This window comes from Chiloscyllium punctatum, chromosome 21, assembly GCF_047496795.1.
Source record: "Chiloscyllium punctatum isolate Juve2018m chromosome 21, sChiPun1.3, whole genome shotgun sequence".
NCBI classification, from domain to species: domain Eukaryota; kingdom Metazoa; phylum Chordata; class Chondrichthyes; order Orectolobiformes; family Hemiscylliidae; genus Chiloscyllium; species Chiloscyllium punctatum.
Genome location: NC_092759.1, coordinates 15304222 through 15329195, shown reverse-complemented (window position 1 = coordinate 15329195; position 24974 = coordinate 15304222). Strand labels below are relative to the sequence as shown.

Sequence of the window (24974 nt, the reverse complement as noted above, 5' to 3'; positions counted from 1 at the left end):
AATGGGCAAATATTTTGACAAACAATTACATACAAAAATAGAACTTTTACACTTTGTGCCACCAAGAACACAGATGCACTGAATTGTATCAACATTTTGAATTAGATCCTGGGTACGTTAGATGCATTTTGATATTTCTGACTCCTTGATCACTTTTCTACCCACCTACCGTGTCCTGCCTCTCCTCCCCTACTGTATTAAATGCATGCATTAAAATGACATGACAAATATTACTGAAGGCTTAATCTGAAAATGAATTTTAAAAATGAAGATTTTCTTTCCAAATCTACCTAAAAGAGAATTGAGGGAACAGATAGCATAAGTGCAAGAGAGTGCTGAATGAAAGGCACTCTGGTGTTGCTCTGACAAAACCTGGCACGATCATACTCCCATTAAGCTGACCAATCGCCCATCTAATCACAAAGGTGGAACATTACTGTTAAAACCCTTGACAACACATTGTGATAAAGTAACTAAAAGTTATCTTTCTTGCTCTGGCAAGTGTTCTTGTGGTATAGCCATTTGAGGCATTAATAGCTGAAAATCTGATTTACCAGTAATAATCATACTGAATGTTGAAGCCCAATTCCTAGTGAATATGGACAAATGCCAGAGAACTCTAGAACCCCTCAGTTAAATACATTGCATCAGGGTTAAATGTAAAGTTAGCCATTCTTAACTCTATATTTTAGGCTGGTTACAGATTTTTATTAAAAAAGAATAGAAAAGATGTTCTGAAATTTGAAAGGGTTCAGCATTTTAGGGCAAATTCCTGATTTGTTAATTTTCAAAGAAAGGAGAATAGAACATTTAGAAATTGAAAATATAAGCCAGAATGTATGAATCTTTTTGCATAACCAACATTAATTTATGTAAACAAAACATAGACAGAAGACACACACAATTTTAAAAACAAGTCAAACTCTCCACAAATGCTGCCAGATCGGAGTTTCTCCAGTATTTTAATTTTAAAATCAGATTTTCAGCAGCTGCAGTATTTCACTTATTACCAACTATAGTGCTCTCTGCTAATTTGTCAACTTAGTCCATAAACATGGAACTTGTTCAACGCAGTCTGTAAAACACAGATGAAAGACGACCTATCAGGACTGGATACAAACCAGAAGGAAGCACAAGCTCCATTGTTTCCTCATTGTATTCCAAATTCTTGTTTGGTATCTCTGCAGCTTTCATATCAATATCTTCTCCATGTTTGTGATCAGGATAACTCCCTCTATTTGTACAGAGAAGCAAAACAAAAAAAAGTCAGCAAATAGATTTACAGTCTTCTCTTGTCCTGGAACGTGCAAGAGTGGCCCATGTTTGAAAGACACAAAATAGCTGACATGGGTTAAATAACATGAGACCACTGGCTCCAGCATTAAGACACAAAATGGCTGACGAGAGATAAACAGAATCACCAGCCTGCTCTGGCACTTCAGTGAAACACAATGGTACCTTTGAACAGGCCGACTCCAAGGTCAACAAGGGGTCCTGCAAGCAACTGTCCAAGAGAGTTTGATGAGAGGTTGCCGAAGGATGGATGAGTTATTGATCCCAGCCTCATTAATGAAAGGATGTCATCCCATTAAGTAAACAGCACCAGTTAGAACAGGGGTGTAAATCTCAGCCCATTAACCAGACAACCTAACTCATTAAGCAGCTTTGAAAACAACAGCTGAAGTTATTTTGTAGTAATTGGTTGTTTCTTTGAAGTTATTAACAATATTAAGAAATAGGCTCTAGTTAAAGATTTTTCAGATAATCACAGATTTCAACATAATTACAGATACACATAACCTGAATATAATCGAAGCATTAGGGGAAAAACAAAGTTAATTAGTCTCAGGGAACACTTTCTCCTATCAAAGTTTGTGATAAGATTTGTAGCTCGGGTGCTCGTTGTTGTGGTTCTGTTCGCCGAGCTGGGAATTTGTGTTGCAGACGTTTTGTCCCCTGTCTAGGTGACATCCTCAGTGCTTGGGAGCCTCCTGTGAAGCGCTTCTGTGATGTTTCCTCCGGCATTTATAGTGCACGACAAGCAACGAGTTCAACTGGGACAACACTACTATTATAGGACAAGCCAAAGAACAGCCAGGGAATTCCTAGAGGCATGGCACTTATCCACAGATGCTATCAACAAATACATCGATCTGGACCCAATATACCGGCCACTGCAATGGACAGCTGGAACTGACAACCGGAAGCGGCAGAGACAAGCCACTATAAATGCCGGAGGAAACATCACAGAAGTGCTTCACAGGAGGCTCCCAAGCACTGAGGACGTCACTAGACAGGGGATGAAACGTCTGCTACACAAATTCCCAGCTCGGCGAACACAACCACAACAACTTTCTCCCATCTCTTACAAAGATGCCTGGTAATGCCTTAAATTAATCTGATAAATAGGCTGCAAATAATTTAAGTCCTAACAGTAGAAGTAGCTGTATCACTTAACTAACTTGATAACAGGAATTAATATTACAAATCTTATAGCAGTTAATTAAAACCAACTTTCTTTGTATTTTTAATATATTTTTCACTGTCCCAATTATACATAAAAGGAGCAACGGAATTTGATAGAGCTAGCATATGGACTACAAATGAATAATGATTCAAGCTGTCCTTAGAGATAAGCAAGTCTGAGACAGACCTGAAGGAGTATGACCAGTAACTTTGGAAAGCGAGTTCATAGGATGAATAGAAAGATCCTAAGACCTGGAGATTACAGAGTCTGTAAAACACCATGAGATCATGGGAACCTGGAGCTGTTCATAGGAAAGCCCATCATTGATTCGGTGTTTCACAGACTTAGGTGCATGGAATAAGAGGGAAAGATTCAGTGACCACACTGTGTGATTACTGTAACGTTATTATATAAAATGTAGTATTTCAAGGTATAAATCAGTGTTAGTGATCTCTCTTCTGATCTGAGCCAAAGATTAAGATAAAAATTGTGTTCTCATGTCAAGGCCAGATTTGGGAAGATGCTTTGGCTCTCTCCGTGCATTAACCGGTTGTTGCTTGAATAAAAGTTTGCCACGTGGCTGAATCCTGCCTGCCTGCAGTGTCTTTGTCCCTGATCGGGGGTATGCTCCTGCAGAATGCAATTTGATTTCACTAATAATCTTTCTACTTTGTAAAACACAAAAGATATGGCCAGAAAGCAGATATTTACAGGGAGGTTTATTCATCTTGTCATTTACCAACACTTTTTAAGCACATTTATCCTAATTTGATTTCTATAGTGATTATGTTGTGTGCAAGTCTGTTTGACAGGTAACAAGATGGGAAATTGTAATTTAGGCTTTCACTGATTATGTTTTATTAGACTTCTTTGACACCATTTGGACCAGTGGTTTGGAGGGTAACACTTTTAAACAGAAATTGTGAAGTGCATTAAAACAAAGCTTGCTGCTTGAGAATTGGAAAACAAAATACATCTGAGGCACAGGAATTCAAAGCAAGAGAAAAAAAACCTTAGCACCAAGGTCACCACTAGCCAGACAGCATTAGATTCTCCAATCAAATTGCATTTTCTCTTTTCTTCGTCAGACATTAACATGTTCAAGGTATTCGCAGAGGGCAAAAAAAGGTTGGCAATGGAATGGCATTACGAAGACATAAGGGATGACAGTTGAAGGAAGTAGAGATAGTGTCAAAGAGCAAGTAGCCATTATAATGTCAGTAACCACAAGGACTGGAAAGAATACTGATGGGCTTATGAACATAAGAAACAGGAACATGAGCAGACCATACATGACCAATCAATCCTGCGCTACTTTCCAAAATTATCCAAGCTGCTTTTGTTTCTGTCAGAAATGCCTTCTCCGTCGACTTTTCTGTTAGGAATGTTCACTATTTGCGCTGTTGGTACCAGGTGGTGTTTTATTCAGATGGTGTTTTCTCTAAGACATAGAGGAGGTGGAGAGAGCAGTGATTCTCCTTGGAGAGCTGACAGCCATTAACTCTGGCAGATGGCAGGTAGCTCTAGGCTCTTTGTCCAACTGCCCCCTTCTTTTATACCCTTGATGACATTAATATTTCTACAATCGCATTGGTCCAATGCTGCCAAAACCATCAGACTTAAGTTTAATAGGTTTTTTGGGTGTCTAAGTTTCTGGTTCAAATTGATTGGCCAAATTCAAAAGCCTGTTGTTTTGATAAACAAAACAGCTGATTGGCCTGCCAACTGTCCAGCTTTCGATACTAACGTTTCAATTCAGGTGCTGTATACTTGCAAACTTTCAAGCTGCTGCTCACAGGCATCCATTTTAAATCTCAAAACCTAGAGAAAGCATGTGATCTTTTAAAGGGACCATACAATGCTTCCCCACCCCTCCCCCAGCATTTGACAAGCACCAAATTCTAACTTCCTGCCTCCCAATCCACAAGTATTCTGCTCAACTTCGTAAGAAGTACAAAAGCTCAAATTGAGCACAGTATTCCAGATGCAGTTTCATCATCAAAGACCTGTAAATTTGTAACAATACTTGCTTAATTCTTTAATTCCAGTCCCCTTGCAAATGAAAGGCTGAACTTTTCAGGAGAACAGGGAGTCACAGCATAAGTTGACGGGGTGTATACCAAACTTCAGAAAGCTAAGGTGATCAGCAACAAGATTCACAGTATATGCATTAGCATGTTGAGAATTAAAGAGATGGAGAAACCAATTAAAAGCAGCAACAAGAAGCGAGGAAGCTGCCAAAGCAGCTCAACAAATAGCACTGAAGAAGCAATTCTCAAGATCCCAACACTTTGTTTGACAAAGCGAGATCAGAGTTTGTAAAGGATTACTTGATGTTACCAAAAGGAAACCCAGGGTTTGTATAACTTACAAGTGCTTACTGAATAGTCAAGGGTGACTTTTTACAGACTTAAGTGGTCAAAGTAATAATAGATATCCTCCAAGTTTGCCCCTTGTTCAGAAGGCCACAAATGGGGCAATAGTGAGGAAACAATGGACGATAGTCTACGATTAGCTGGGGATGAGATCATCAAATCAGATGAGAAAGCATGCCTATCCTAAGACCAGTACAGAGCTTCCCAAAATGGGGGCCATGATCCTAAATGCTAAAAACTGAAATTCTGATGTCCCAAGTTTTGAGTAGCAGTGGCCATCATGGAGATCCACTCAAGTTGTAACAGCTGTGCTCTCACGAACAGGCCCAAGCTTCCCAGCATCTCTTACAATACCTAGAAGTCACAACAATTTTCATGTCTTGCTATGTGGTCACAATAGTAAAAGTTTGGAAAGCACTGGGCTAGACAGTTTGTGTTTGGTAATGCGTATCTAAGCAAACTAGTTTTAAGCCATAAACAAATGCTAAAAGTAGTGGCTTTGAGGAAGCATTGAAAAATGTGGATGATGAGAGGTAAAAGGCAATTTGACCAACATTAGGTGAAAGTGTCAAATGCTAAACACTTTCAAAATAGTGCCCATATTTCTAACAAATGTCGGATCACTTCCCTTCAAAAGACATGCAAATTATGAAAAACACAATTTGTTACCTAAAGTCATAGAAGTCTGCAAATTCAAGAGCAGCATCTCCATCTGTGAAGAGCTTACAATGGCTGCTGTCAACCATATGAGCTTGGACAGCTTCAGTCGAGTAAAAGGACCGCCCTTTCTCATTGCACCACAGGCAAACGTTTCCCAGACCAACCTTTTCTCCTGCAAAAATAAAATTGCAAACATCACAAGCAGCTCCTTATATTATACTAAATATACCTCATCCAAAACCTTTTAGCATCTCAAACTGAAGTTCTGAACCCAAACAGTTAAAAATACTATCTCTACGATTGTTTAAATTAGTTACAACTCAGAAATGCACATTGTCCTTTGACAGTCAATTTACTACGCATTAAAAATAATGGATGTAGGTTTGCTCGCTGAGCTGGAAGGTTCGTTTCCAGACGTTTCATCACCATACTAAGTAACATGGTCAGTGAGCCTCCGGATAAAGTACTGGTGGTGTAACCCGCTTTCTATTTGTGTTTGGGTTTCCTTGGGTTGGTGATGGCATTTCCCCTAGTGATGTCATTTCCTGTTCTTTTTATCAGGTGGTGGTAAATGGGGTCAACATTTGTTGATAGAGTTATGGTTGGAATACCATGCTTCAAGGAATTCTCGTGCGTGTCTGTTTGGCTTGTCAAAGGATGGACGTGTTGTCCTTCCGCATCCGTATGTAAGGATGCTAGTGAGAGAGGGTCATGTCATTTTGTGGCTAGTTGATTTTCATGTATCCTGGTGGCTAGTTTTCTGCCTGTTTGTCACTGTTGTTCCAAGGTGGTTTGCAGATGATACTAGTTTTACTTGTTGTCTGTATTGAATCTTTCAAGTTCATTCGCTGCAGTTTTAGTGTGTTGGTGGATTTGTGGGCTACCATGAAGCAAAGTGGTCTGAGTAGTCTGGTAGTCATTTCCGAGATGTCTTTGATATAGGGAACAGTAGCTAGACCTTCTGGACGTGGTTGGTCTGCTTGTTTGAGTTTGCTGCCAAGAAGTCGGCAGACTTTATCCAAGGCCATAAAGGAGCCTTCCACATCCATCAAAGTTTCACCTGCACATCCACCAATATCATTTATTGTATCCGTTGCTCCCGATGTGGTCTCCTCTATATTGGGGAGACTGGGCGCCTCCTAGCAGAGCGCTTTAGGGAACATCTCCGAGACACCCGCACCAATCAACCAAACCGCCCCGTGGCCCAACATTTCAACTCCCCCTCCCACTCTGCCGAGGACATGGAGGTCCTGGGCCTCCTTCACCGCCGCTCCCTCACCACCAGACGCCTGGAGGAAGAACGCCTCATCTTCCGCCTCGGAACACTTCAACCCCAGGGCATCAATGTGGACTTCAACAGCTTCCTCATTTCCCCTTCCCCCACGTCATCCTAGTTTCAAACTTCCAGCTCAGTTACTGACTCCTTGACTTGTCCGACCTGCCTATCCTCTTTTCCACCTATCCACTCCACCCTCTCCTCCTTAACCTATCACCTTCATCTCCTCCCCCACTCACCCATTGTACTCTATGCTACTCTCTCCCCACCCCCACCCTCCTCTAGCTTATCTCTCCATGCTGCAGGCTCACTGCCTTTATTCCTGATGAAGGGCTTTTGCCCGAAACGTTGATTTCGCTGCTTGTTGGATGCTGCCTGAACTGCTGTGCTCTTCCAGCACCACTAATCCAGTATTTGATTTTCAGCATCTGCAGTCATTGTTTTTACCAGTGTGTTTATTGGGTACCTGTTTTTTTTTAAAGTACTGTTTAGGTGATTTTCATCTGGTCTACATTGTTCCTCTGTGCTGCAGTGTGTGGTGGCTCGTTGAAATAATGTTCTGATACAGTTTCGTTTGCGGATGTTAGGAAGATTGCTTCTGTAGTTCAATATTTGGCCCATTTGTATTGTTTTCCTGTACAGACTGGTAAGAAGTTTCCCACTAGCTGTTCGTTCTACTGAAACATCTAGGAATGGCAGTTTATTGTTGTTTTCCTCCTCTTTAGTGAATTTTATGCCAGAAAGAGTTTTATTGATAGTCTTGAAGGTTTCCTCCAATTTGTTTTGTTTAGTGATGACAAAGGTGTCCACTTAGTGGACCCAAAGTTTGGGTTGGATGGTTGGCAGAGCTGTTTGTTCGAGTATCTGTATTACTACCTCTGCTAAGAACCGTGATATTGGAGATCCCACGGATGTTCCGTTGGCTTGTCTGTAGGTTTTGTTATTGAAGTTGGTAGAGCATAGGTCCACTAGCTTGGCAATATTGTCCTTGCTGACAAAGTTGGTGGTGTTTGGTCTATGTGTCTTTGATTCTTCTATTGGTGTAATCAGTGTTTCTTTGGCCAGGTTGATGTCGATGGATGTGAACATGAGCTGTATTTCAATGAGCCACCACACACTGCAGCACAGTGGAACAAAGAGCAGAGGAAAATCACTTGTACACCATATTCAAAAAGAACGGGTACAAAATGAGCACAAACCATCGATTTCTCAGCAACAAGCCCAAACAAGCAGACAAAACATGTCCAGAAACTCTAGCCACTCTCCCCTACATCAAAGACATCTCAGAAATGACTGCTAGACGACTCAGACCACTTGGGCATCATGGTAGCCCACAAACCCACCAACACACTAAAACAGCAGCTAATGAAATTGAAAGATCCTAAATAGACAAGCAAAGTTAGTGTCATTTACAAAATACCTTGCAAGAACTGCAACAAACACTATAATGGACCAACTGGCAGAAAACTAGCCACAAGGATACATGAACATCAAGTGGGCACAAAAAGACATGACCCTCTCTCACTAGTATCCTTACATACGGATGCGGAAAGACACCACTTGGACAACACATCTATCCTCGGACAAGCCAAACAGAGAGACACACGAGAATTCCTAGAAGCATGGCATTCCAACGGGAACTCTATCAACAAACACATTGACTTGGACCCCATTTACCACCCCCTAAGAAAAAGAACAGGAAATGACCACCACCATAGGAAATGACATTACCAAACCAAGGAAATCCAAACACAAATAGAAAGCGGGCTACACCACCAGTGTTTCATCCGGAGGGTCACTGAAGATGTTACACAGTAGGGTGACCAAACATCTGAAAACGAACCTTCTAGCTCAGTGAGCAAACCTACATCCAGACCTCAACCTGAGCTACAAATCTTCTCAAAACTCAGTAAAATGATAGATAGTCAGAGAAATATGACCTATCATGAGCAACTGATAGTCGACTTAAATTTCTGAGTCTTCACTCATCTCAGTGACATGAAAGTGAAACCATCAGATTAATGAACAGTCCCATTGCTCACTCAAGATCCCTTGCAATCAGACTCAACCAGATTAATTTTCACCAAATTCTCAATTTTATACAGAAGCAAGCAAGGACTGCAGGTGCTGGAGATCAGAGTCGAGTGTGGGGTGCTGGAAAAAGTACAGCAGGTCAGGCAGCATCTGAGGAGCCGGAGAACTTTCCTGACCCGCTGTGCTTTTCCAGCACCACATTCTTGACACTCAATTCTATGTCAAATATTAATACTGCACTTGTAAAAAAAATGCCAACGTTTAGTCCATGAGTTTGTTGAGTGTTCTTTTATGTTCGCTCTGCTTGGCAGTTCTCCATAGCAACACAGTTGGGAAAGGAATGTTAGTTACAATTTTAGAGGTAAAAAGATCAAAAGATCTCTGTTCCGCTAGGTCTGGATCTCTGTATAAGATTCAACACAGCATGACAACCACCCTTTCAGTTAACACAACCTGTTTTAATGGTCACACTTAGATCAGACAATTTCCCAAAGTGACCCTATTTAATTTTCCTCTTTATGTCTCATTAAAAATTAGGTAGATTAATTTGCCACTAAGAAGATTGTTAAAATGTACATTTCATTCTTACTTACCCAGGTACTTCATCAAACCCTTTAGATCCACTAAATATTCAACGTCAGGAATAAAAAAACCGTGCATCTTTGTCATATGATCAATATTTTTAAATAGAGATCGAGAGTGATGTGAACAAAATAAGCAGTCTGTTATTTGAATACTGCCAGGTGGAAAGTCTTCAGTCAGTTTATCAGCTCGGCTCTCGTTTTTAAAATGTTCCTCCTCATCACAGACAGAATCCACATCCTCCCATTCACCTAGCAGAAAAAGTGCAAAGTTGAAACCAAAGGCATTTTTATACTCAATATATATAAAACAGTATTCTATTTTATATAAATCTCAGTACAAATGCTTAAGTGTGAATACATTCAGAGCTGGCAACCTTTTCTTTGTCAAACAAATGCAGATCAATTTAACAAAGTCCTTGTTATGCCCAAGAGTACAGTGCAAACCTCCTGCAACCTCTTCCATCAGTCAGAAGCCTGAACACATGCACCAGCAGGTTCAGGAACAGCTTCTTCCTGGACGTCATTAGACTGATGAATGGAGTCTCTAACTTCAAATAATGCTAGCCTTGCTAACGTTGCTCTTGCCTAGTGCTCACCCTGTGCAATGCAACCGGCAAGCCTCTGTCTAAACCTTTCTGATCTGTACATCCTTGCTTACTATGATCTACTCAAACAAAGCTTTTCACGTGACAATAAATCAATTAAATCAAAATTAACATACCCAGAAGTGAATTGATTTATTACGGAGAACACCTTTGTTAGCGGAAATACAAGTTGCAACTCTTATAAAAGAAATTTTAAACAATTGAGGCTGCAGAAGTATCAGATGTTCACAAATATTACCTTTTGTCAGTAAGGCATTACTACAGCATTACCAAAACGTGTTTAATGCACAAACTAATTAGGGTCTGAAGTAGTCTGAGCGTACAGTCATTACATGCTGCTTGTTAAGACGCACTCTCCACTCTATTGAAATAAGCACTGGTGATTTGCCAAATGAGTTTCCTTGTGCTTTGGAGTTAGAATATGTCTTAAAAAGTGAAAGGAGGAAACTTTAGTGCAGTGGACATATTCTCTTGTTAAAACTGAACCAGAAACAAGATGCTGATTTGCCATTACTTACCGTCATCTTCATCCTCCATCGTCACTTCCTCCTCAAATGACTCGAGCTGGTCCAATTTTGCAGCTTGCTGTTCGAACCAGAGTAACCGAGGTGGTTTGTCAGGCTTCTTGTTTTGTTGGCTACTAACCGTGACTTGTGACTCAGCGTCTCCAGTTACTGGGACAACAGTCCTTTTCCTCGTGGAGGGAGCCAGCTGAGCTTTTACTGCCTGCTGAATGGCTATATTCACGGTATCTTTGTCCATTCCATCCTCGCTTATCCCTACCTCCAAATTTTTCACATTCAGCCTTTCCAGCTGTTTACTTGCAATGCTCGTGAACTTCTTTTCTGTATCCTGGTGTTTCTTGGATTTTAAATGATTTTCGTAGGCATTGAAGGTGGCGAATCTTTTTCCACAAGATGTGCAGTCTGTGGCAGTCCCCTTTTTCTTCTCTTCTACAGCTGATCTCAAGGCCAATACACGTTCTTGGAAGTTTTCAGCTGTCACCGGAGGCATTTCTGCGACTTTACGCTTCAGGTTATATCTGTGCCAATCTGTTTTGTAGTGTGACCTCTGAATCTCAGCATCACCAAAAGCCACATGACACGTGATGCAGGTGTAGGAAGACATTGCTTAAAACAAAAATAAAATATAGAACACAGAAAAATAAATCAGGTCCACAAAGAACAAACATTATTGTCACTGTCCATGAAAAATCAAATCCAGAGTCCAATCGCTATATCTTTGCTGTTAGCAAGATCTGCTTCACCTCAACATTGCTGGCTATATTTACAGCTGGCAAGATCTCACACTCTTGAATTCTCTCACTGGCTCTGTCTTCTAGAGTCATACAGCATGAAAACAGATCCTTCGGTCCAACTCATCCATGCTGACCAGATATCCTAACCGAATCTAGTGTCATTTCCCTGTACTTGGCACATATTCCTCAAAACCCTTCTTATTCATATATTCACCCAGATGCATTTTAAACGTTGTAATTGTACCAGCCTCAACCACGTTCTCTGGCAGCTCAATCCATACACGCACCACCCTCTGCCTGGTGAAATCCCCCCTTAGCTCCCTTTTAAATATTTTCCTTCTCGCACTAAACCTATGCATTCTAGTTCTGCATTGCCACAAACAGGGATAAGACGTTGCCCATTTATCCTATCCATGCCCCTCATGATTTTACAGACCTTTATAAGGTCACCCCTCAGCCTCCGATACTCCATGGAAAACAGCCCCAGCCTATTCAGACTCTCCCCATTGCTCAAATCCTGGCAACGTCTTATCCATGGGGAGAGTCTGAATAGGCTGGGGCTGTTTACCATGGAGTATCGGAGACTGAGGGGTGACCTTATAAAGGTCTGTAAAATCATGAGGAGCATGGATAGGATAAATGGGCAACGTTGTGTAAATCTTTCCTGAACCCTTTCCAAGTTTCACAGAATTATTCCGATAGAGGGGAAATCAGAATTGCACACTATATTCCAAAAGTGGCCGAATTAATGTCCTGTGCGACCGCAGCGTGACCTCCCAACTCCTGTACTCAACGCTCTGACCAAAAAAGGAAAGCATGCCAAATGTCTTCTTCACTACCTTATCTACCTGTGACTCCACTTTCAAAACTTATTAACCACTTTTAAGATACTCCTTAAAACTAATTCTCTTTGGCCAAATTTTCTAATATAGAGCGTCAGGGAAATACTTTGGAACATCTTACATTAATGCAAGCTGGCTGTGACATCACTGATATACAACATACATACATAACTTTTCGGGGGATATATTGTGGACACAGCATTTGGACAGGTATGGGGGGGGGGGGGGCAGTGGATGGAAAGAGGGAGACAGGAATTTCAACAGCTTTACTTCTTCCCTATCCTACTTGTAGACTACTTTTTTAACTTTTATTTTTCTTAACTCATTTATGGCTCAAGTGAGCCTCACGGCAAGTTCTTTTAAAAAAACACTTTAAAAATCCCTTGTTTGGCTTCAAATTTTTTTGTGTCAGCCATTTGCAAAATCATCCACATTTTCAGATCAATTTTTCAAAGAGTCAGTTGAAAAGAAAAGTCTGCAGGGGAGAGATCGTCAAGCAATGATGCCACTAGGCCATTGTCTCCCCATTGTGGGTGGAGGGCCTGGGGCCCGGGAGACTTCCACTTTGTGGATGAGGAGCCTGGTGTCAGGGCTGATGTGTGAATAGAGTGTCGAAATCAGGCTGGTGTGTGCATAGAAAGTCTCATTCCCAGGACAGTATCCTCGTCATGAATGCAGAGCCTCATACAGAGAACAGTGCGCAAATACAGAGTTGGATGCCTCGGAATGTCTCTCTTTCGTGAAGAGACAGCCTAATGCTCAAGGCACTACTTATATATTACAGAGGAACCTCGATTTTCCGAACAAGGTGGATGGGCACTATTTCATTCAGATAATTGATTATTCGGTTAATTGATTCAATGCCTCTCCTGTGGAGCTCGGAGCTTTCTGACCTTTCCTTTCTCCTTGCTCTGCCTGCCTTGCTCCCTCTCTCTGTCTCAGAGTTTGTTTCTGAGCAGAGACACACTTGTGTGTCAGCGGCCTACAGCATCGCACCCCCCCATCAGTTCAATGGGATTGACACAGCGAGCACTTGCTAAGTCCTCACCCTGTTCAGGAGACGAGGCAGCAGCACATCACGCATGTGCCTCAACCCCCATCCACCCTTAACCCTGTCCAACGCTGCCACCACCCTCCACCCCCCGGCGAATCAGGGGAGGGGTCTCCAAATACAGCGCGCACAGCGCACACACAACCTTCCACTGCAACTTTTGATTGATTCTACCTTTGCCCTGTACAGAACAATGTTGGATAGATTATCTGGGGAAGTGGGGTTCAGGGTACATGCCTGGATCGAACTCCCAGGAAAGTATGGGGTGGAAGACAGCGCGAGGAAGAGAGCGCTGTTCTCGGCAGCATTTCAGTAAGCTGAGTTCATTTTTAAGCATTATAAACAAAAGAGGCGATTAGTGTTGGAAACACCTCTTATGTAGTGTTTCTATCAGGACCTTGAGATCTCCTTCAGATAATATTTGGATAATTGAGGTTCCTCTGTAAATAGTGTGCCTAACACACACTTTACAGTCTTCAGTAGAGCTAGCCAAACGTCTAGCAACATATTGTAATGTTGGGGGTGTGTAGCGTAAATATTTTAATATTGTTCTAAGAGTTGGATTTTGACCTAGTGATAAGTGGATTTTAGTCAGAGTGTAGGAGAGAGAAGGTTCCTGAAGGCTTATTGGGAATTTGTTTGCATTGGGGAAGAATTAAGACTAAACATTTGAAGAACTTTAGTCTACTGTTAATTAGAAGGGTCAGGAATTGACTTGAAACAAAAAGAGAGATTATTGGAGGAGCTTGGCGTGTCTGGTGGCATCTGTGGAGAGAGATCAGAGTTAATATTTCGAGTGACCCTTCCTTAGAACCCAAATGTTGGCTGTGATTTCTCTCCACAGATGCTGCCGGATATGCTGGGCTTTTCCGGCAATCTCTATTCTTGTTTCTGATTTTACAGCAGCCACAATTCTTTCAGTTTGTATCAGGGATTGATTGAGTTGCTTAGGGGAAACACCCATAGCTGCACACCTTCTGGCATCAGTTTGCAGATATGCTGATTGCAGTTGGATGTTTTTCTGGACCAAAGAATTAGTTCAGATAAGTTAGAAATACACTATATCATTGTAATGGTTGAGATTGAAAGTTTCAGACTACAAATGGGCAGTGAGAACTATGACATTATTTGAACTAATAATGGAAGTCTAAATTCAATTGTGTGAATACATCAGAGGATTCGACATCCCTATTCGCACACCTGCCTGGACATCGGGCTCTTTGTCTGCCGTGTGGGGGTCTCTTAGGCTTTGGGTTCTCTATTCACGATGGGGGAGGCAATGGGGGAGGTGGTATTGTCGCTAGATGATTATTGCAGAAACTAACGTCAAGACCCAGAATTAACAGCAATAGCTAAGTCAAACTGTAGATGTAATAAATCAGAAAATTCTGTCTATTTGAGTGCAGGGCAAAATGCGTCTTTTGTCAGTATAACATGATAAACGAATTGGGGACACTGTTTCCAAAGTGTGAACTTTTAAAGCATGTGTTGGCTGTAACATGACTGCCACCACATTAAGCGATTTTTCTGTAACACGGGGTTGCATAAGAATGCAACCGTGTTATAGAAGAACTATCTGTACTATAAAGAATCAAAAACAATAATTCTGCAAGCTCAGCAGATCTGGCAACATCTATGGAGAGAAATCCAGAGCAAACATTTTGCGTCCAGTGACCCTTCCTCAGAATGGATGAAAGCAAGGAAAATAATGATTTTTATACAGGACTTATGGTGGGGAGGGGGTAACGATAGATGGAAATAGAGCCCAAAGAGTGAGAGAAGAACAGTTGAACAGATAAAGGACTGGTTAAAGATCAGGCTAGGAGGGTGAATGGCTATTAATGGAAACCATTAGTAGCTAACAATAGGTTGTATGTCATATCAGACCAAGTGATAGCAAGGCCTGGTGTGTGGGCATTGGGGTAATGACATTGGACAGCTCATACCCCATAATTGTTGAACTTGATATTGAATCCGGAAAGCTGTAGAGTTATCAAATGGAAAATGACTTGCTGTTCTTCCAGCTTGCACTGAGCTTTGCTGGAGCACTGCAGGAGGCCTGAGACAGAGATGTTGGCCAGGGAATAATGTGGTGTGTTGAAGTGGCATGCAGCTGGAAGCTAAGAAGCTTTTTTGCAGACAGAACGTAGATAATCTATGAAGCAGTTACTCAGTCTGCACTTCAACTCTCCAATGTAGAGGAGACTATAATGAGAGCACCAAATGCAATAAACTAGATTAAAGTGAAATGCAGGTAAAGCGCTGCTTCATCCGGAAGGTGTGTTTGGCCTTTGGATACTGAGGAGGGAGGAAGCAAACAGACAGGTGTTATACATGTGGTTTCAGAGCAAGGTGCCATGAGGCTGTGGAGGGTGTTCGGAGTTAAGGAGGTGTGGACTAGGGTGTCCTGGAGAGAACGGTCCCTCCCTGTGAAAGCCTGAGAAGGGAAGGGAGGGGAATATGTGGCTGGTGGTGGCATCCTGCTGGAGGTTGTGGAAATGGTGGCTAATGGTCTCTGGATGTGGTGCAGGTGGGATGGTAAGTAAGGGCAAGGGGAACCCTATTGCTGTTGTGGGAGGGAAGAGAGGAGGTGAGGACCAATGTGTGGAAGATGGGGTAGACCTGGCTGAGGGCTTTTTCAACTATAGCGTTGGGGAATACTCAGTTGAAAAAGAAGGTGGAATTTTGAAGGCATCCTTGTCAAAGTTGGCATCATCAGAATAGATGCGACAGAGCCGGAGGAACTGGAAAAATGGAATGGAGAATGGAAGCAGGGTGTGAGGATGTATAGTCAAAGTAACTGTGGGAATTGTTTGGATTGTAATGGATATTGGTGGCCAGTCTACCCCTAGAAACAGAAATAGAGGTGTCAAGGAAGGGAAGGGAGGTGCAGCCACACTTGGAATATTGTGTACAGTTCTGGTCGCCCCATTACAGGAAGGATGTGGAAGCATTGGAAAAGGTGCAGAGGAAGTTTACCAGGATGCTGCCTGGTCTGGAGGGAAGGTCTTATGAGGAAAGGCTCAGAGACTTGGGTCTGTTCTCATTGGAAAGGCGGCGGCTAAGGGGGGATTTGATAGAGACATACAAGATGATCAGAGAATTAGATAGGGTAGACAGTGAAAGACCTTTTCCTAGGATGATGACATCAGCTTGTACGAGAGGGCATAACTACGAATTGAGGGGTGATAGATTTAAGACAGATGTCAGAGGCAAGTTCTTTATGCAGAGAAAGGGCGTGGAATGTCCTACCTGCTAATGTAGTCAACTCAGCCACATTAGGGAGATTTAAATAATCCTTAGATAAGCACATGGATGATTTTTGAATAGTGTAGGGGGGTGAGCTGAGAATAGTTCACAGGTCGGCGCAACATCGAGGGGTGAAGGGCCTGTTCTGCGCTGTATTGTTCTATGTTCGATGAAAACAATTAAGTTTCTTAATTGCCAACATGCAAATGATTATAAAGCGCTTTAAAAATAATGTATGATTTTGAATCCAAAACACAAAGATACTGCATTGGCATGCGAACGGGCACGCATGGAACCTCCACAGCTGCACTGCCATGCAGTTTAAAGAAAACATTGGTAATGGGGAAAGGCAGGAAAGTCAAGTTGAGGATGATCAAATCAGCGACAATTTCACTGAATAGGAAAGGAGACATGACTGGCTGAACAGCCTTCGTTGTTCCTGTGTCATATGACCTGTAGATGCCCTCTTTTAAAGAAATTTGGATTTGACACTGTGAGCATTGAATATTGAACAGCAGCTTGCTTTGAAAGCAGAGAACTAAAGCAAATGTTTGCTGCTGAGAATAGACCTGGACAATGATGCAACTTAAATAATGTTCTAATGACACAGTAGATGAACTGGCACCAAGCTGTTGCTTATGCACAAGGCTGGCAGCTGGATTTGGTCGGAAGAATAGTGGCATGGACTATTTTCTAAATGGGGAGAAAATTCAGAAGTCTGAAGTGCAAAGAGACTTGGGAGTTCTAATCCAGGACTTTCTCAAAGTAAACTTGCAGGTTGAGTCAGTAGCCAGGAAGGCAAATGCAGTGATGGCATTTATTTTGAGAGGACTTGAATATAAAATCAGGGATGTACTTCCGAGGGAGGCTCGTTAAGGCTCTGGTCAGGTCACATTTGGAGTATTGTGCACAGTTTAGGCCCCATATCTTAGGAAGGATGTAATGGCCATGTTCAGAAAATACTCTGAGAATGGTTTCAGGAATTGACAACATTCGACTCTGGGGTCTATACTTGGTGGATTTTATAAGAATGAAACTTCCAGAATACTGAATGGTCTGGAGAGTGGATGTTGCGAAGATGTTTCCATTGGTAGGAGAGACTAGGACCAGAGGAGACAGCTTTAGGGAAAAGGGAAGACCTTTTAGAAGAGATAAGAGAAACTTCTTCAGCCAAGAGTGGTGAATCTATGGAATTCACTGCCACAGAAGGCTGTGGAGGCCAGGTCATTGAGTGTATTTAATGCTGAGGTAGATAGGTTCTTGAGTATCAAGGGAATGAAGGGTTACGGGGGGCAAGTGGGAGAATGGGGTTGAAAAACTGATCAACCGTGACTGAATGACAGAGCTGACTCAATGGGCTGAATTGCCTAATTCCTACTCCTATGTCTTATGGATTCATGAATCAAGAGTGTAGCTAACCAGCTAATCAGGCAGAACTTTAATTACAAAAAGAAAAAAAAAGTTCTGTTTGGATTTTGGCAGGAATCAGAGGATTTTGGGAAACTTTCAGAGACTTAGCATTTTTACTTTGTCTAGTTTTCTATCAAGTTCTCAATTTTTGAATATTGATAAAGGAATCCCAGGTCTCTAAGAAATAAGTTATTTCCACACATCTGCTGAAACGGTTTGCATTAATTGATAACTTCAAAAATTCAAGATAAACAGTTCTACGAGCACGTGAACAACCCATTGTCCAAGAATGCCTGATTTCCATGACAGCCATCATTTGAATCATAATTTTTCAGTTGTTTTATTTTCTTTTTAATTTATCCCTCAACTGTATGCCTGCTTGGAAACGTGAATGAGAGTCACAGGACAGATATTAGATTTCCTCCTTATTTTTGTTCTGCAAAAGTTATATTAGCGAACAAAAATTAATAATCTGAGTTAAACTCAGCAAAGTTCTGTTATTCTTAATCTGGTTAGGAACAATTGGACAATATTAAGATATTTGAGCACATTGCAAATTCAGTGATAGACTGATTTGATTATGCACCTCCACATCATAGCCCTATATCACTGCACGTCCTAACAACCACCAAACGGGAGCTATGGTAAGGGAGGCCCCTTACACCACAATAGCGATGATGGCACTAATGCTGTAAATATTGTTTCACCAACCAGATTATGCTATTTTAAGGACAGATCGGGATAACAAAAATATCTCTGCTAGGTTGGGGGAACAGCAGGCTACAACAATACAAAGAACTGTATTTTTAATGTTCAATGAGAAACAAAGACCATAAACCCGAGATGACTGGGGTAAATGAGTCCGCATCTGTGACAAATCATATTGGCTGGGACCTTCCAAAAGGAAGGCTGCTGTTGCATTCATTCATTCGGACCATAGACTGCAATGGAACTGCCAAATAAATTGAAGTTTCCAAGACAACCCAAAACGCTCTGAAAACTCCCCTAATTCTGAGTTAGAAGTGGATAATTCAACTCACCTATCTGAATAACTCACTCTGGTCAAAGGAATTCAAATATATTGACTCCTGTTTAAAATATCAAACCAGGACTCACCACCACCCAGTGACATCCTCATCTCATGAATGAACACATGAAAATAAAAAAACATTGCACTTACTGCTGAAAGGAAAATAGATACGATTTCAACAATGATTCACTCTCTGACTGACTGCGTGCATTCCCCAAAAAGCTTATCCTTGGAAGAATCCAGGAATCAAAATCATGGATTCCCTACAGAGAGAAACTGGGGGGGGGGGGGAGATATTCAGCCCATCAAGTCCTAACCAACCCTGTGAAGAGCAACTCCCCCATCCCCACTTCCCCCCTCCCCCAACCAGGGAGCGATCACAGCTAATCCACCTACCCCACACTCTACACTGACCGTGGCTCATCCACCCCTCACTCCTCCTCCCCCCCCCCCCCCCCCCCCCACCTTCAAGGCTACAGTGACCATGGCTCATCCACCTGACCCACACCCCATTCCCCCCCAACCCTGACCGTGGCTCAACCTACCCAACCCCCACTCCCCCCAACCCAACACTGACCGTGGCTCATCAACCTATCCCACCCCTATTCCCCCAACCCAACACTGACTGTGGCTCATCAACCTACCCCACCCCTATTCCCCCAACCCAACACTGACTGTGGCTCATCAAACTACCCCACCCCCATTCCCCCAACCCAACACTGACTGTGGCTCATCAAACTACCCCACCCCCATTCCCCCAACCATACACCAACATTGGCACGACAACCTACCCCACTCACATTCCCCTCCCCTCCCCCCCCTCCTCCCCAAACCCTACACTGACCACGGCTCATCACGCTCTCCTGACTGTGAGAGGAAACCCACACAGACCCAGGGGGAGAAGGTCCCCCGGGTTGGAATCAAACCCGGACCCCCTCCTCCACCCCCCCCCCCCCGAGGGGGGGGCGGGGGGGGGGGTGGAAGGAGAGCAGCACTGACCTACCCTGGGGGGGGAAAAAATTCAAAACTGCTTCACCAAGAGGACAGCCAGCAACGTTTACTCTGATCCGGGATCTCTCTCTCCCTCCCCCCCCCCCCCAGAGCGGCCTTCCCCTTGGAGTTCACCCCCCACACCCCAGCCCCGGGACTGAAATATTAACAAACACAAAAATAAGGATTTTTACTGCCACGCGCACTTAAAACTGACAGGAAAGAGGTTACCCGTTGGGGGCAGTTACTTTTAAAAACTACACGGCGTGGAAGGTCACCAAAGGGACGACGATCCCGCACCAACCGTCAGCTTCGCACGAGCCCCGCCCACCCCGGAAACGCATAGCCAGGCAGCATCACAGGGCCGCGACGTCACTTCCGCTCCCGCTTCACTTCAAAAACCCCCGTCCGACACGGCAGCTAGTACGCAGGCGTCGGCAGTGAGCCTCCAAGAGCCTTTCCGTGTTCTCGGCGAAAGCTGGCAGCTACGTCACTTCCGCCCCTGTGGTTGCCGCCCCCCCAGGGCCACTTCCGCCCCGACTGACGTGACTCACTCACAAAAAACTCACCACGAAGGGGGAAAGTTCGATTAGATTAGATTCCCCGACAGTGTGGAAAAAGGCTGCCCCCTTCGGCCCAACAAGTCCAAACCGACCCTCGGAAGAGTAACCCACCCAGAGCCATTCCCCTACCCTATAATTTATCCCTGACTAATGCAGCTAACTCTGTGGGACAATGTAGCGTGGCCAATTCACCTGGCCTGCACGTCCCTGGACACTATGGGACAATGTAGCGTGGCCAATTCATGTGACCTGCACCTCCCTGGACACTGTGGGACAATGTAGCGTGGCCAATTCACCAGGCCTGCACGTCCCTGGACACTATGGGACAACGTAGCGTGGCCAATTCATGTGACCTGCACCTCCCTGGACACTATGGGACAATGTCGCGTGGCCAATTCACCAGGCCTGCACGTCCCTGGACACTATGGGACAATGTCGCGTGGCCAATTCACCAGGCCTGCACGTCCCTGGACACTATGGGACAATGTCGCGTGGCCAATTCACCTGGCCTGCACGTCCCTGGACACTATGGGACAATGTCGCGTGGCCAATTCACCAGGCCTGCACGTCCCTGGACACTATGGGACAATGTCGCGTGGCCAATTCACCTGGCCTGCACGTCCCTGGACACTATGGGACAACGTAGCACGGCCAATTCACCTGGCCTGCACGTCCCTGGACACTATGGGACAATGTAGCGTGGCCAATTCATGTAACCTGCACCTCCCTGGACACTATGGGACAATGTCGCGTGGCCAATTCACCAGGCCTGCACGTCCCTGGACACTATGGGACAAAGTAGCGTGGCCAATTCATGTGACCTGCACCTCCCTGGACACTATGGGACAATGTAGCGTGGCCAATTCACCAGGCCTGCACGTCCCTGGACACTATGGGACAATGTAGTGTGGCCAATTCACCTGGCCTGCACGTCCCTGGACACTATGGGACAATGTCGCGTGGCCAATTCACCAGGCCTGCACGTCCCTGGACACTATGGGACAATGTCGCGTGGCCAATTCACCTGGCCTGCACGTCCCTGGACACTATGGGACAATGTCGCGTGGCCAATTCACCTGGCCTGCACGTCCCTGGACACTATGGGACAATGTCGCGTGGCCAATTCACCTGGCCTGCACCTCCCTGGACACTCTGGGACAATGTAGCGTGGCCAATTCATTTGGCCTGCACGTCCCTGGACACTATGGGACAACGTAGCGTGGCCAATTCACCTGGCCTGCACGTCCCTGGACACTCTGGGACAATGTAGCGTGGCCAATTCACCTGGCCTGCACGTCCCTGGACACTATGGGACAACGTAGCATGGCCAATTCACCTGGCCTGCACCTCCCTGGACACTATGGGACAATGTAGCGTGGCCAATTCACCTGGCCTGCACCTCCCTGGACACTATGGGACAATGTAGCGTGGCCAATTCACCTGGCCTGCACATCTTTTGACTCTGGGAGGAAACCAGGGGAAACCCATGCAGACACGAGGGGAATGTGCAAACTCCACACAGATAGTCGCTGGAGGCGGGAATCAGGATGGAGATCAGAGTCGAGTGTGGTGCTGGAAAAGCACAGCAGGTCAGGTAGCATCTGAGGAGCAGGAAAATCAACGTTACGGGGAAAAGCCCTTCATCAGGAATCTCATCACCTGCCTGCTTCTTGCTGTCAGGCTGGGATGACTCAGAACATTCTAAGCTGCAACAGACAGGTTTTTAATCAGTAAAGGCAGGTGTCAGGAAGGTAGAGTTCCTGTTTATCCTATTCCGTCCTTCCAGAATATTTAAATAACAGATGAAGAAACACCACAAATTGCCCCAGGTGGTGATGCCAACAATCCTGCAGAAACGTTGTGCATATCGTGGAGATCACAACAGATCCACTCCCACACACACAAACTAATTCCCCAATATCGTCTCACACTTACACATTCTTATGGTTGTCAACCCAGCCACTGAAATCAAAAAGGCCGTGGTAATGGTAATAAAATCCACCAGCTCTGGTGTTAATATCAGTGTTTAAATTATGCTAAATACACTATAGATGCAGAGGATCAAAGGACGGCTCTCTCATGAGACAGAAGGAGATGACCAGTGGTGGATTACCTAAGGGTCCCCATACCTCGGGTGAGGGGAGAGTTTGAGAAGGTAGGACAATTATTTGCAATGATATGGAATTCCAGTGCATTTCTACCTCATGAACTGTGATGAGATGAGTTTTGGAGAAAAGAGATGGAAGGGAAAATTTGTTGGTTTGAGACATTTCAGAATCCCAATGGTCAAATCCAACAAGTAGTTTTGCCACAATTAGTGTCTCAGAGTGTGTCCTTTGACGGAAACACATCCGTGGTTCAGGTGAGAACGAAAGCAGCCACAGATAACGAGCTTAATAGAATATAGAACATAGAAGAGTACAGCACAGAACAGGCCCTTCGGCCAACGATGTTGTGCCGAGGATTATTCCTAACCTAAAATAAAATAACCTAATCTACGCATCCCTCAACTCACTGCTATCCATGTGCATGTCCAGCAGTTGCTTAAATGTCCCTAATGACTCGACTTCCACCCCCACCGCTGGCAACACTTCCTGTGCGTTCACAACTCTTTGTAAAGAACGTACCTCTGACAACTCCCCTATACTTTCCTCCTAATATCTTAAAACTATGACCCCTCATGCCAGTCAAGCCTGCTCTGGGGAAAAGTCTCTGACTATCAACTGTATCCATGCCTCTCATTACATTGTATACCTCACTCAGGTCAGCTCTCTTCCTCCATCTCTCCACAGAGAAAGGTCTGAGCTTAGATTAGATTAGATTAGATTGCTTACAGTGTGGAAACAGGCTCTTCAGCCCAACAAGTCTACACCGACCCTCCGAAGGGCAACCCACCCAGACCCATTCCCCTACATTTACCTCTTCACCTAACACTACAGGCAATTTAGCATGGCCAATTCACCTAACCTGCACATTTTTAGACTTTGGGAGAAAACCGGAGCACCTGGAGGAAACCCACACAGATATGGGGGAGAATGTGCAAACTCTATGCAGACAGTTGCCTGAGGTGGGAAATGAACCCGGGTCTCGAGCACTGTGAGGTTAGTCAACCTTGCTTTGTAAGACAAGCCTTCCAGTCCAGATAGCATCCTGGTAAACCTTCTTTGCATCCTCTCCAAAGCCTCCATATCTTTCCTATAATAGGGTGACCAGAACTGGACACAATATTCCAAGTGTGGTCTCACCAGGGTTTTGTAGAGCTGCAGCAAAACCTTGCAGCTCTTAATCCCCTGTTAATGAAAGCCAAAACACCATATGCTTTCTTAACAACCCTATCCACTTGGCAGGCAAATTTGAGGGATCTGTGCACTTGAACACCAAAATCCCGCTGTTCCACCACACTGCCAAGAATCCTGTCTTTAATCCTATATTCAGCATTCAAGTTCAACCTTCCAAAATGTATCACTTCTCATTTATCTAGGTTCAACTCCATCTGCCATTTCTCAGCCCTGTTCTGCATCCTGTCCATGTCGCGTTGCAGCCTGTAGTAGGCCTCTATACTATCAGCGGTACCTCCAACCTTTATGTCATTGGCAAATTTATTAACCCACCTCTCAATCTCCTCAACCAAGTCATTTATAAAAACTACAAAGAGGAGAGGTGCAAGAACAGAGCCCTGTGGGACACTACTCGCCACTGACCTCCAGACAGAATACTTTCCATCTACAACCACTCTCTGCCTTCTGTCAACCAATCAATTCTGAATCCAGATAGCCAAATCTCCCTGTATCCCATACCTCCTGACTTTATGAATGAGCCTACCATGGGGAACCTTTTCAAATGCCTTGCTGAAGTGCATTTACACAATATCCACTCCCGACCTTTGACAAACTGTCACGTCACCTCCTCAAAAAACGTTATAACGTTTGTGAGGCATGACCTGCCCCTCACAAAGCCATGCTGACTGCCTTTAATCACGCTATGCTTTTCCAAATACTCATAAATCCTATCCCTCAGAATTCTTTCCAAAACTTTGCTAACCACAGAGGTAAGACTGACTGGTCTGTAATTGCCAGAAATTTTCCTATTACCTGTCTTGAAAAAAAGGAACAACATTCACCTCCCTCCAATCCTCTGGTACGACTCCTGTGGAGAATGAGGAAGCAAAGATCTTTGCCAGCGGCTTAGCAATCTCCTTTCTCGCTTTCTGGAGCAACCGAGGATAAATCTGGTCTGGCCCTGATCTTAATATTTGCAAAAGTTTCCAGCACATAACCTCTTCAATCGTGATCTGTTCAAGCCTATTCCCTAGCTCCTCAAAGTTCTCATTCACAACAAGGTCCCTTTCCTGAGTGAAAACCGAAACAAAAAACTCATTTAGGGTTTCCCCTTATCTGCTCAGACTCCACGCACAAGTTCCCTACGTTATCCCTGATCGGCCCTACCTTGTCCCTGATCATTCTCTTATTCCTCATGTCTGAGTAAAATGCCTTTGTGTTCTCCTTAATCCTTCCCACCAAGCCTTTTTCATGCCCCCTCCTTAGTCCATTTCTGTGCTCCTTTCTAGCAAGTCTGTAATT

At 44.0% G+C, this 24974-nt stretch overlaps 1 protein-coding gene across 4 annotated transcripts in view; it reads right to left on the bottom strand.

Moving 5' to 3' along the window:
- znf622 (zinc finger protein 622) overlaps positions 1 to 20183 on the bottom strand; it is a 29687-nt gene extending 9504 nt beyond the window's left edge. Inside the window, exons 1-6 of one of the 4 annotated variants that reach the window (XM_072591571.1) lie at positions 20080 to 20160; positions 18992 to 19104; positions 10520 to 11131; positions 9406 to 9645; positions 5512 to 5674; positions 1122 to 1234 (exon numbers count right to left, since the gene is read on the bottom strand). In XM_072591571.1, the coding sequence (XP_072447672.1) occupies positions 1122 to 1234; positions 5512 to 5674; positions 9406 to 9645; positions 10520 to 11129 (1126 nt within the window). In that variant the 5' untranslated portion in view covers positions 11130 to 11131; positions 18992 to 19104; positions 20080 to 20160. Of the gene's footprint in view, positions 1 to 1121; positions 1235 to 5511; positions 5675 to 9405; positions 9646 to 10519; positions 11132 to 18991; positions 19105 to 20062 lie in introns of all 4 variants that reach the window. The other 3 variants (XM_072591570.1, XM_072591572.1, XM_072591569.1) reach the window with 3 other exon arrangements.
- Between the last annotated feature and the right edge of the window lie 4791 nt (positions 20184 to 24974).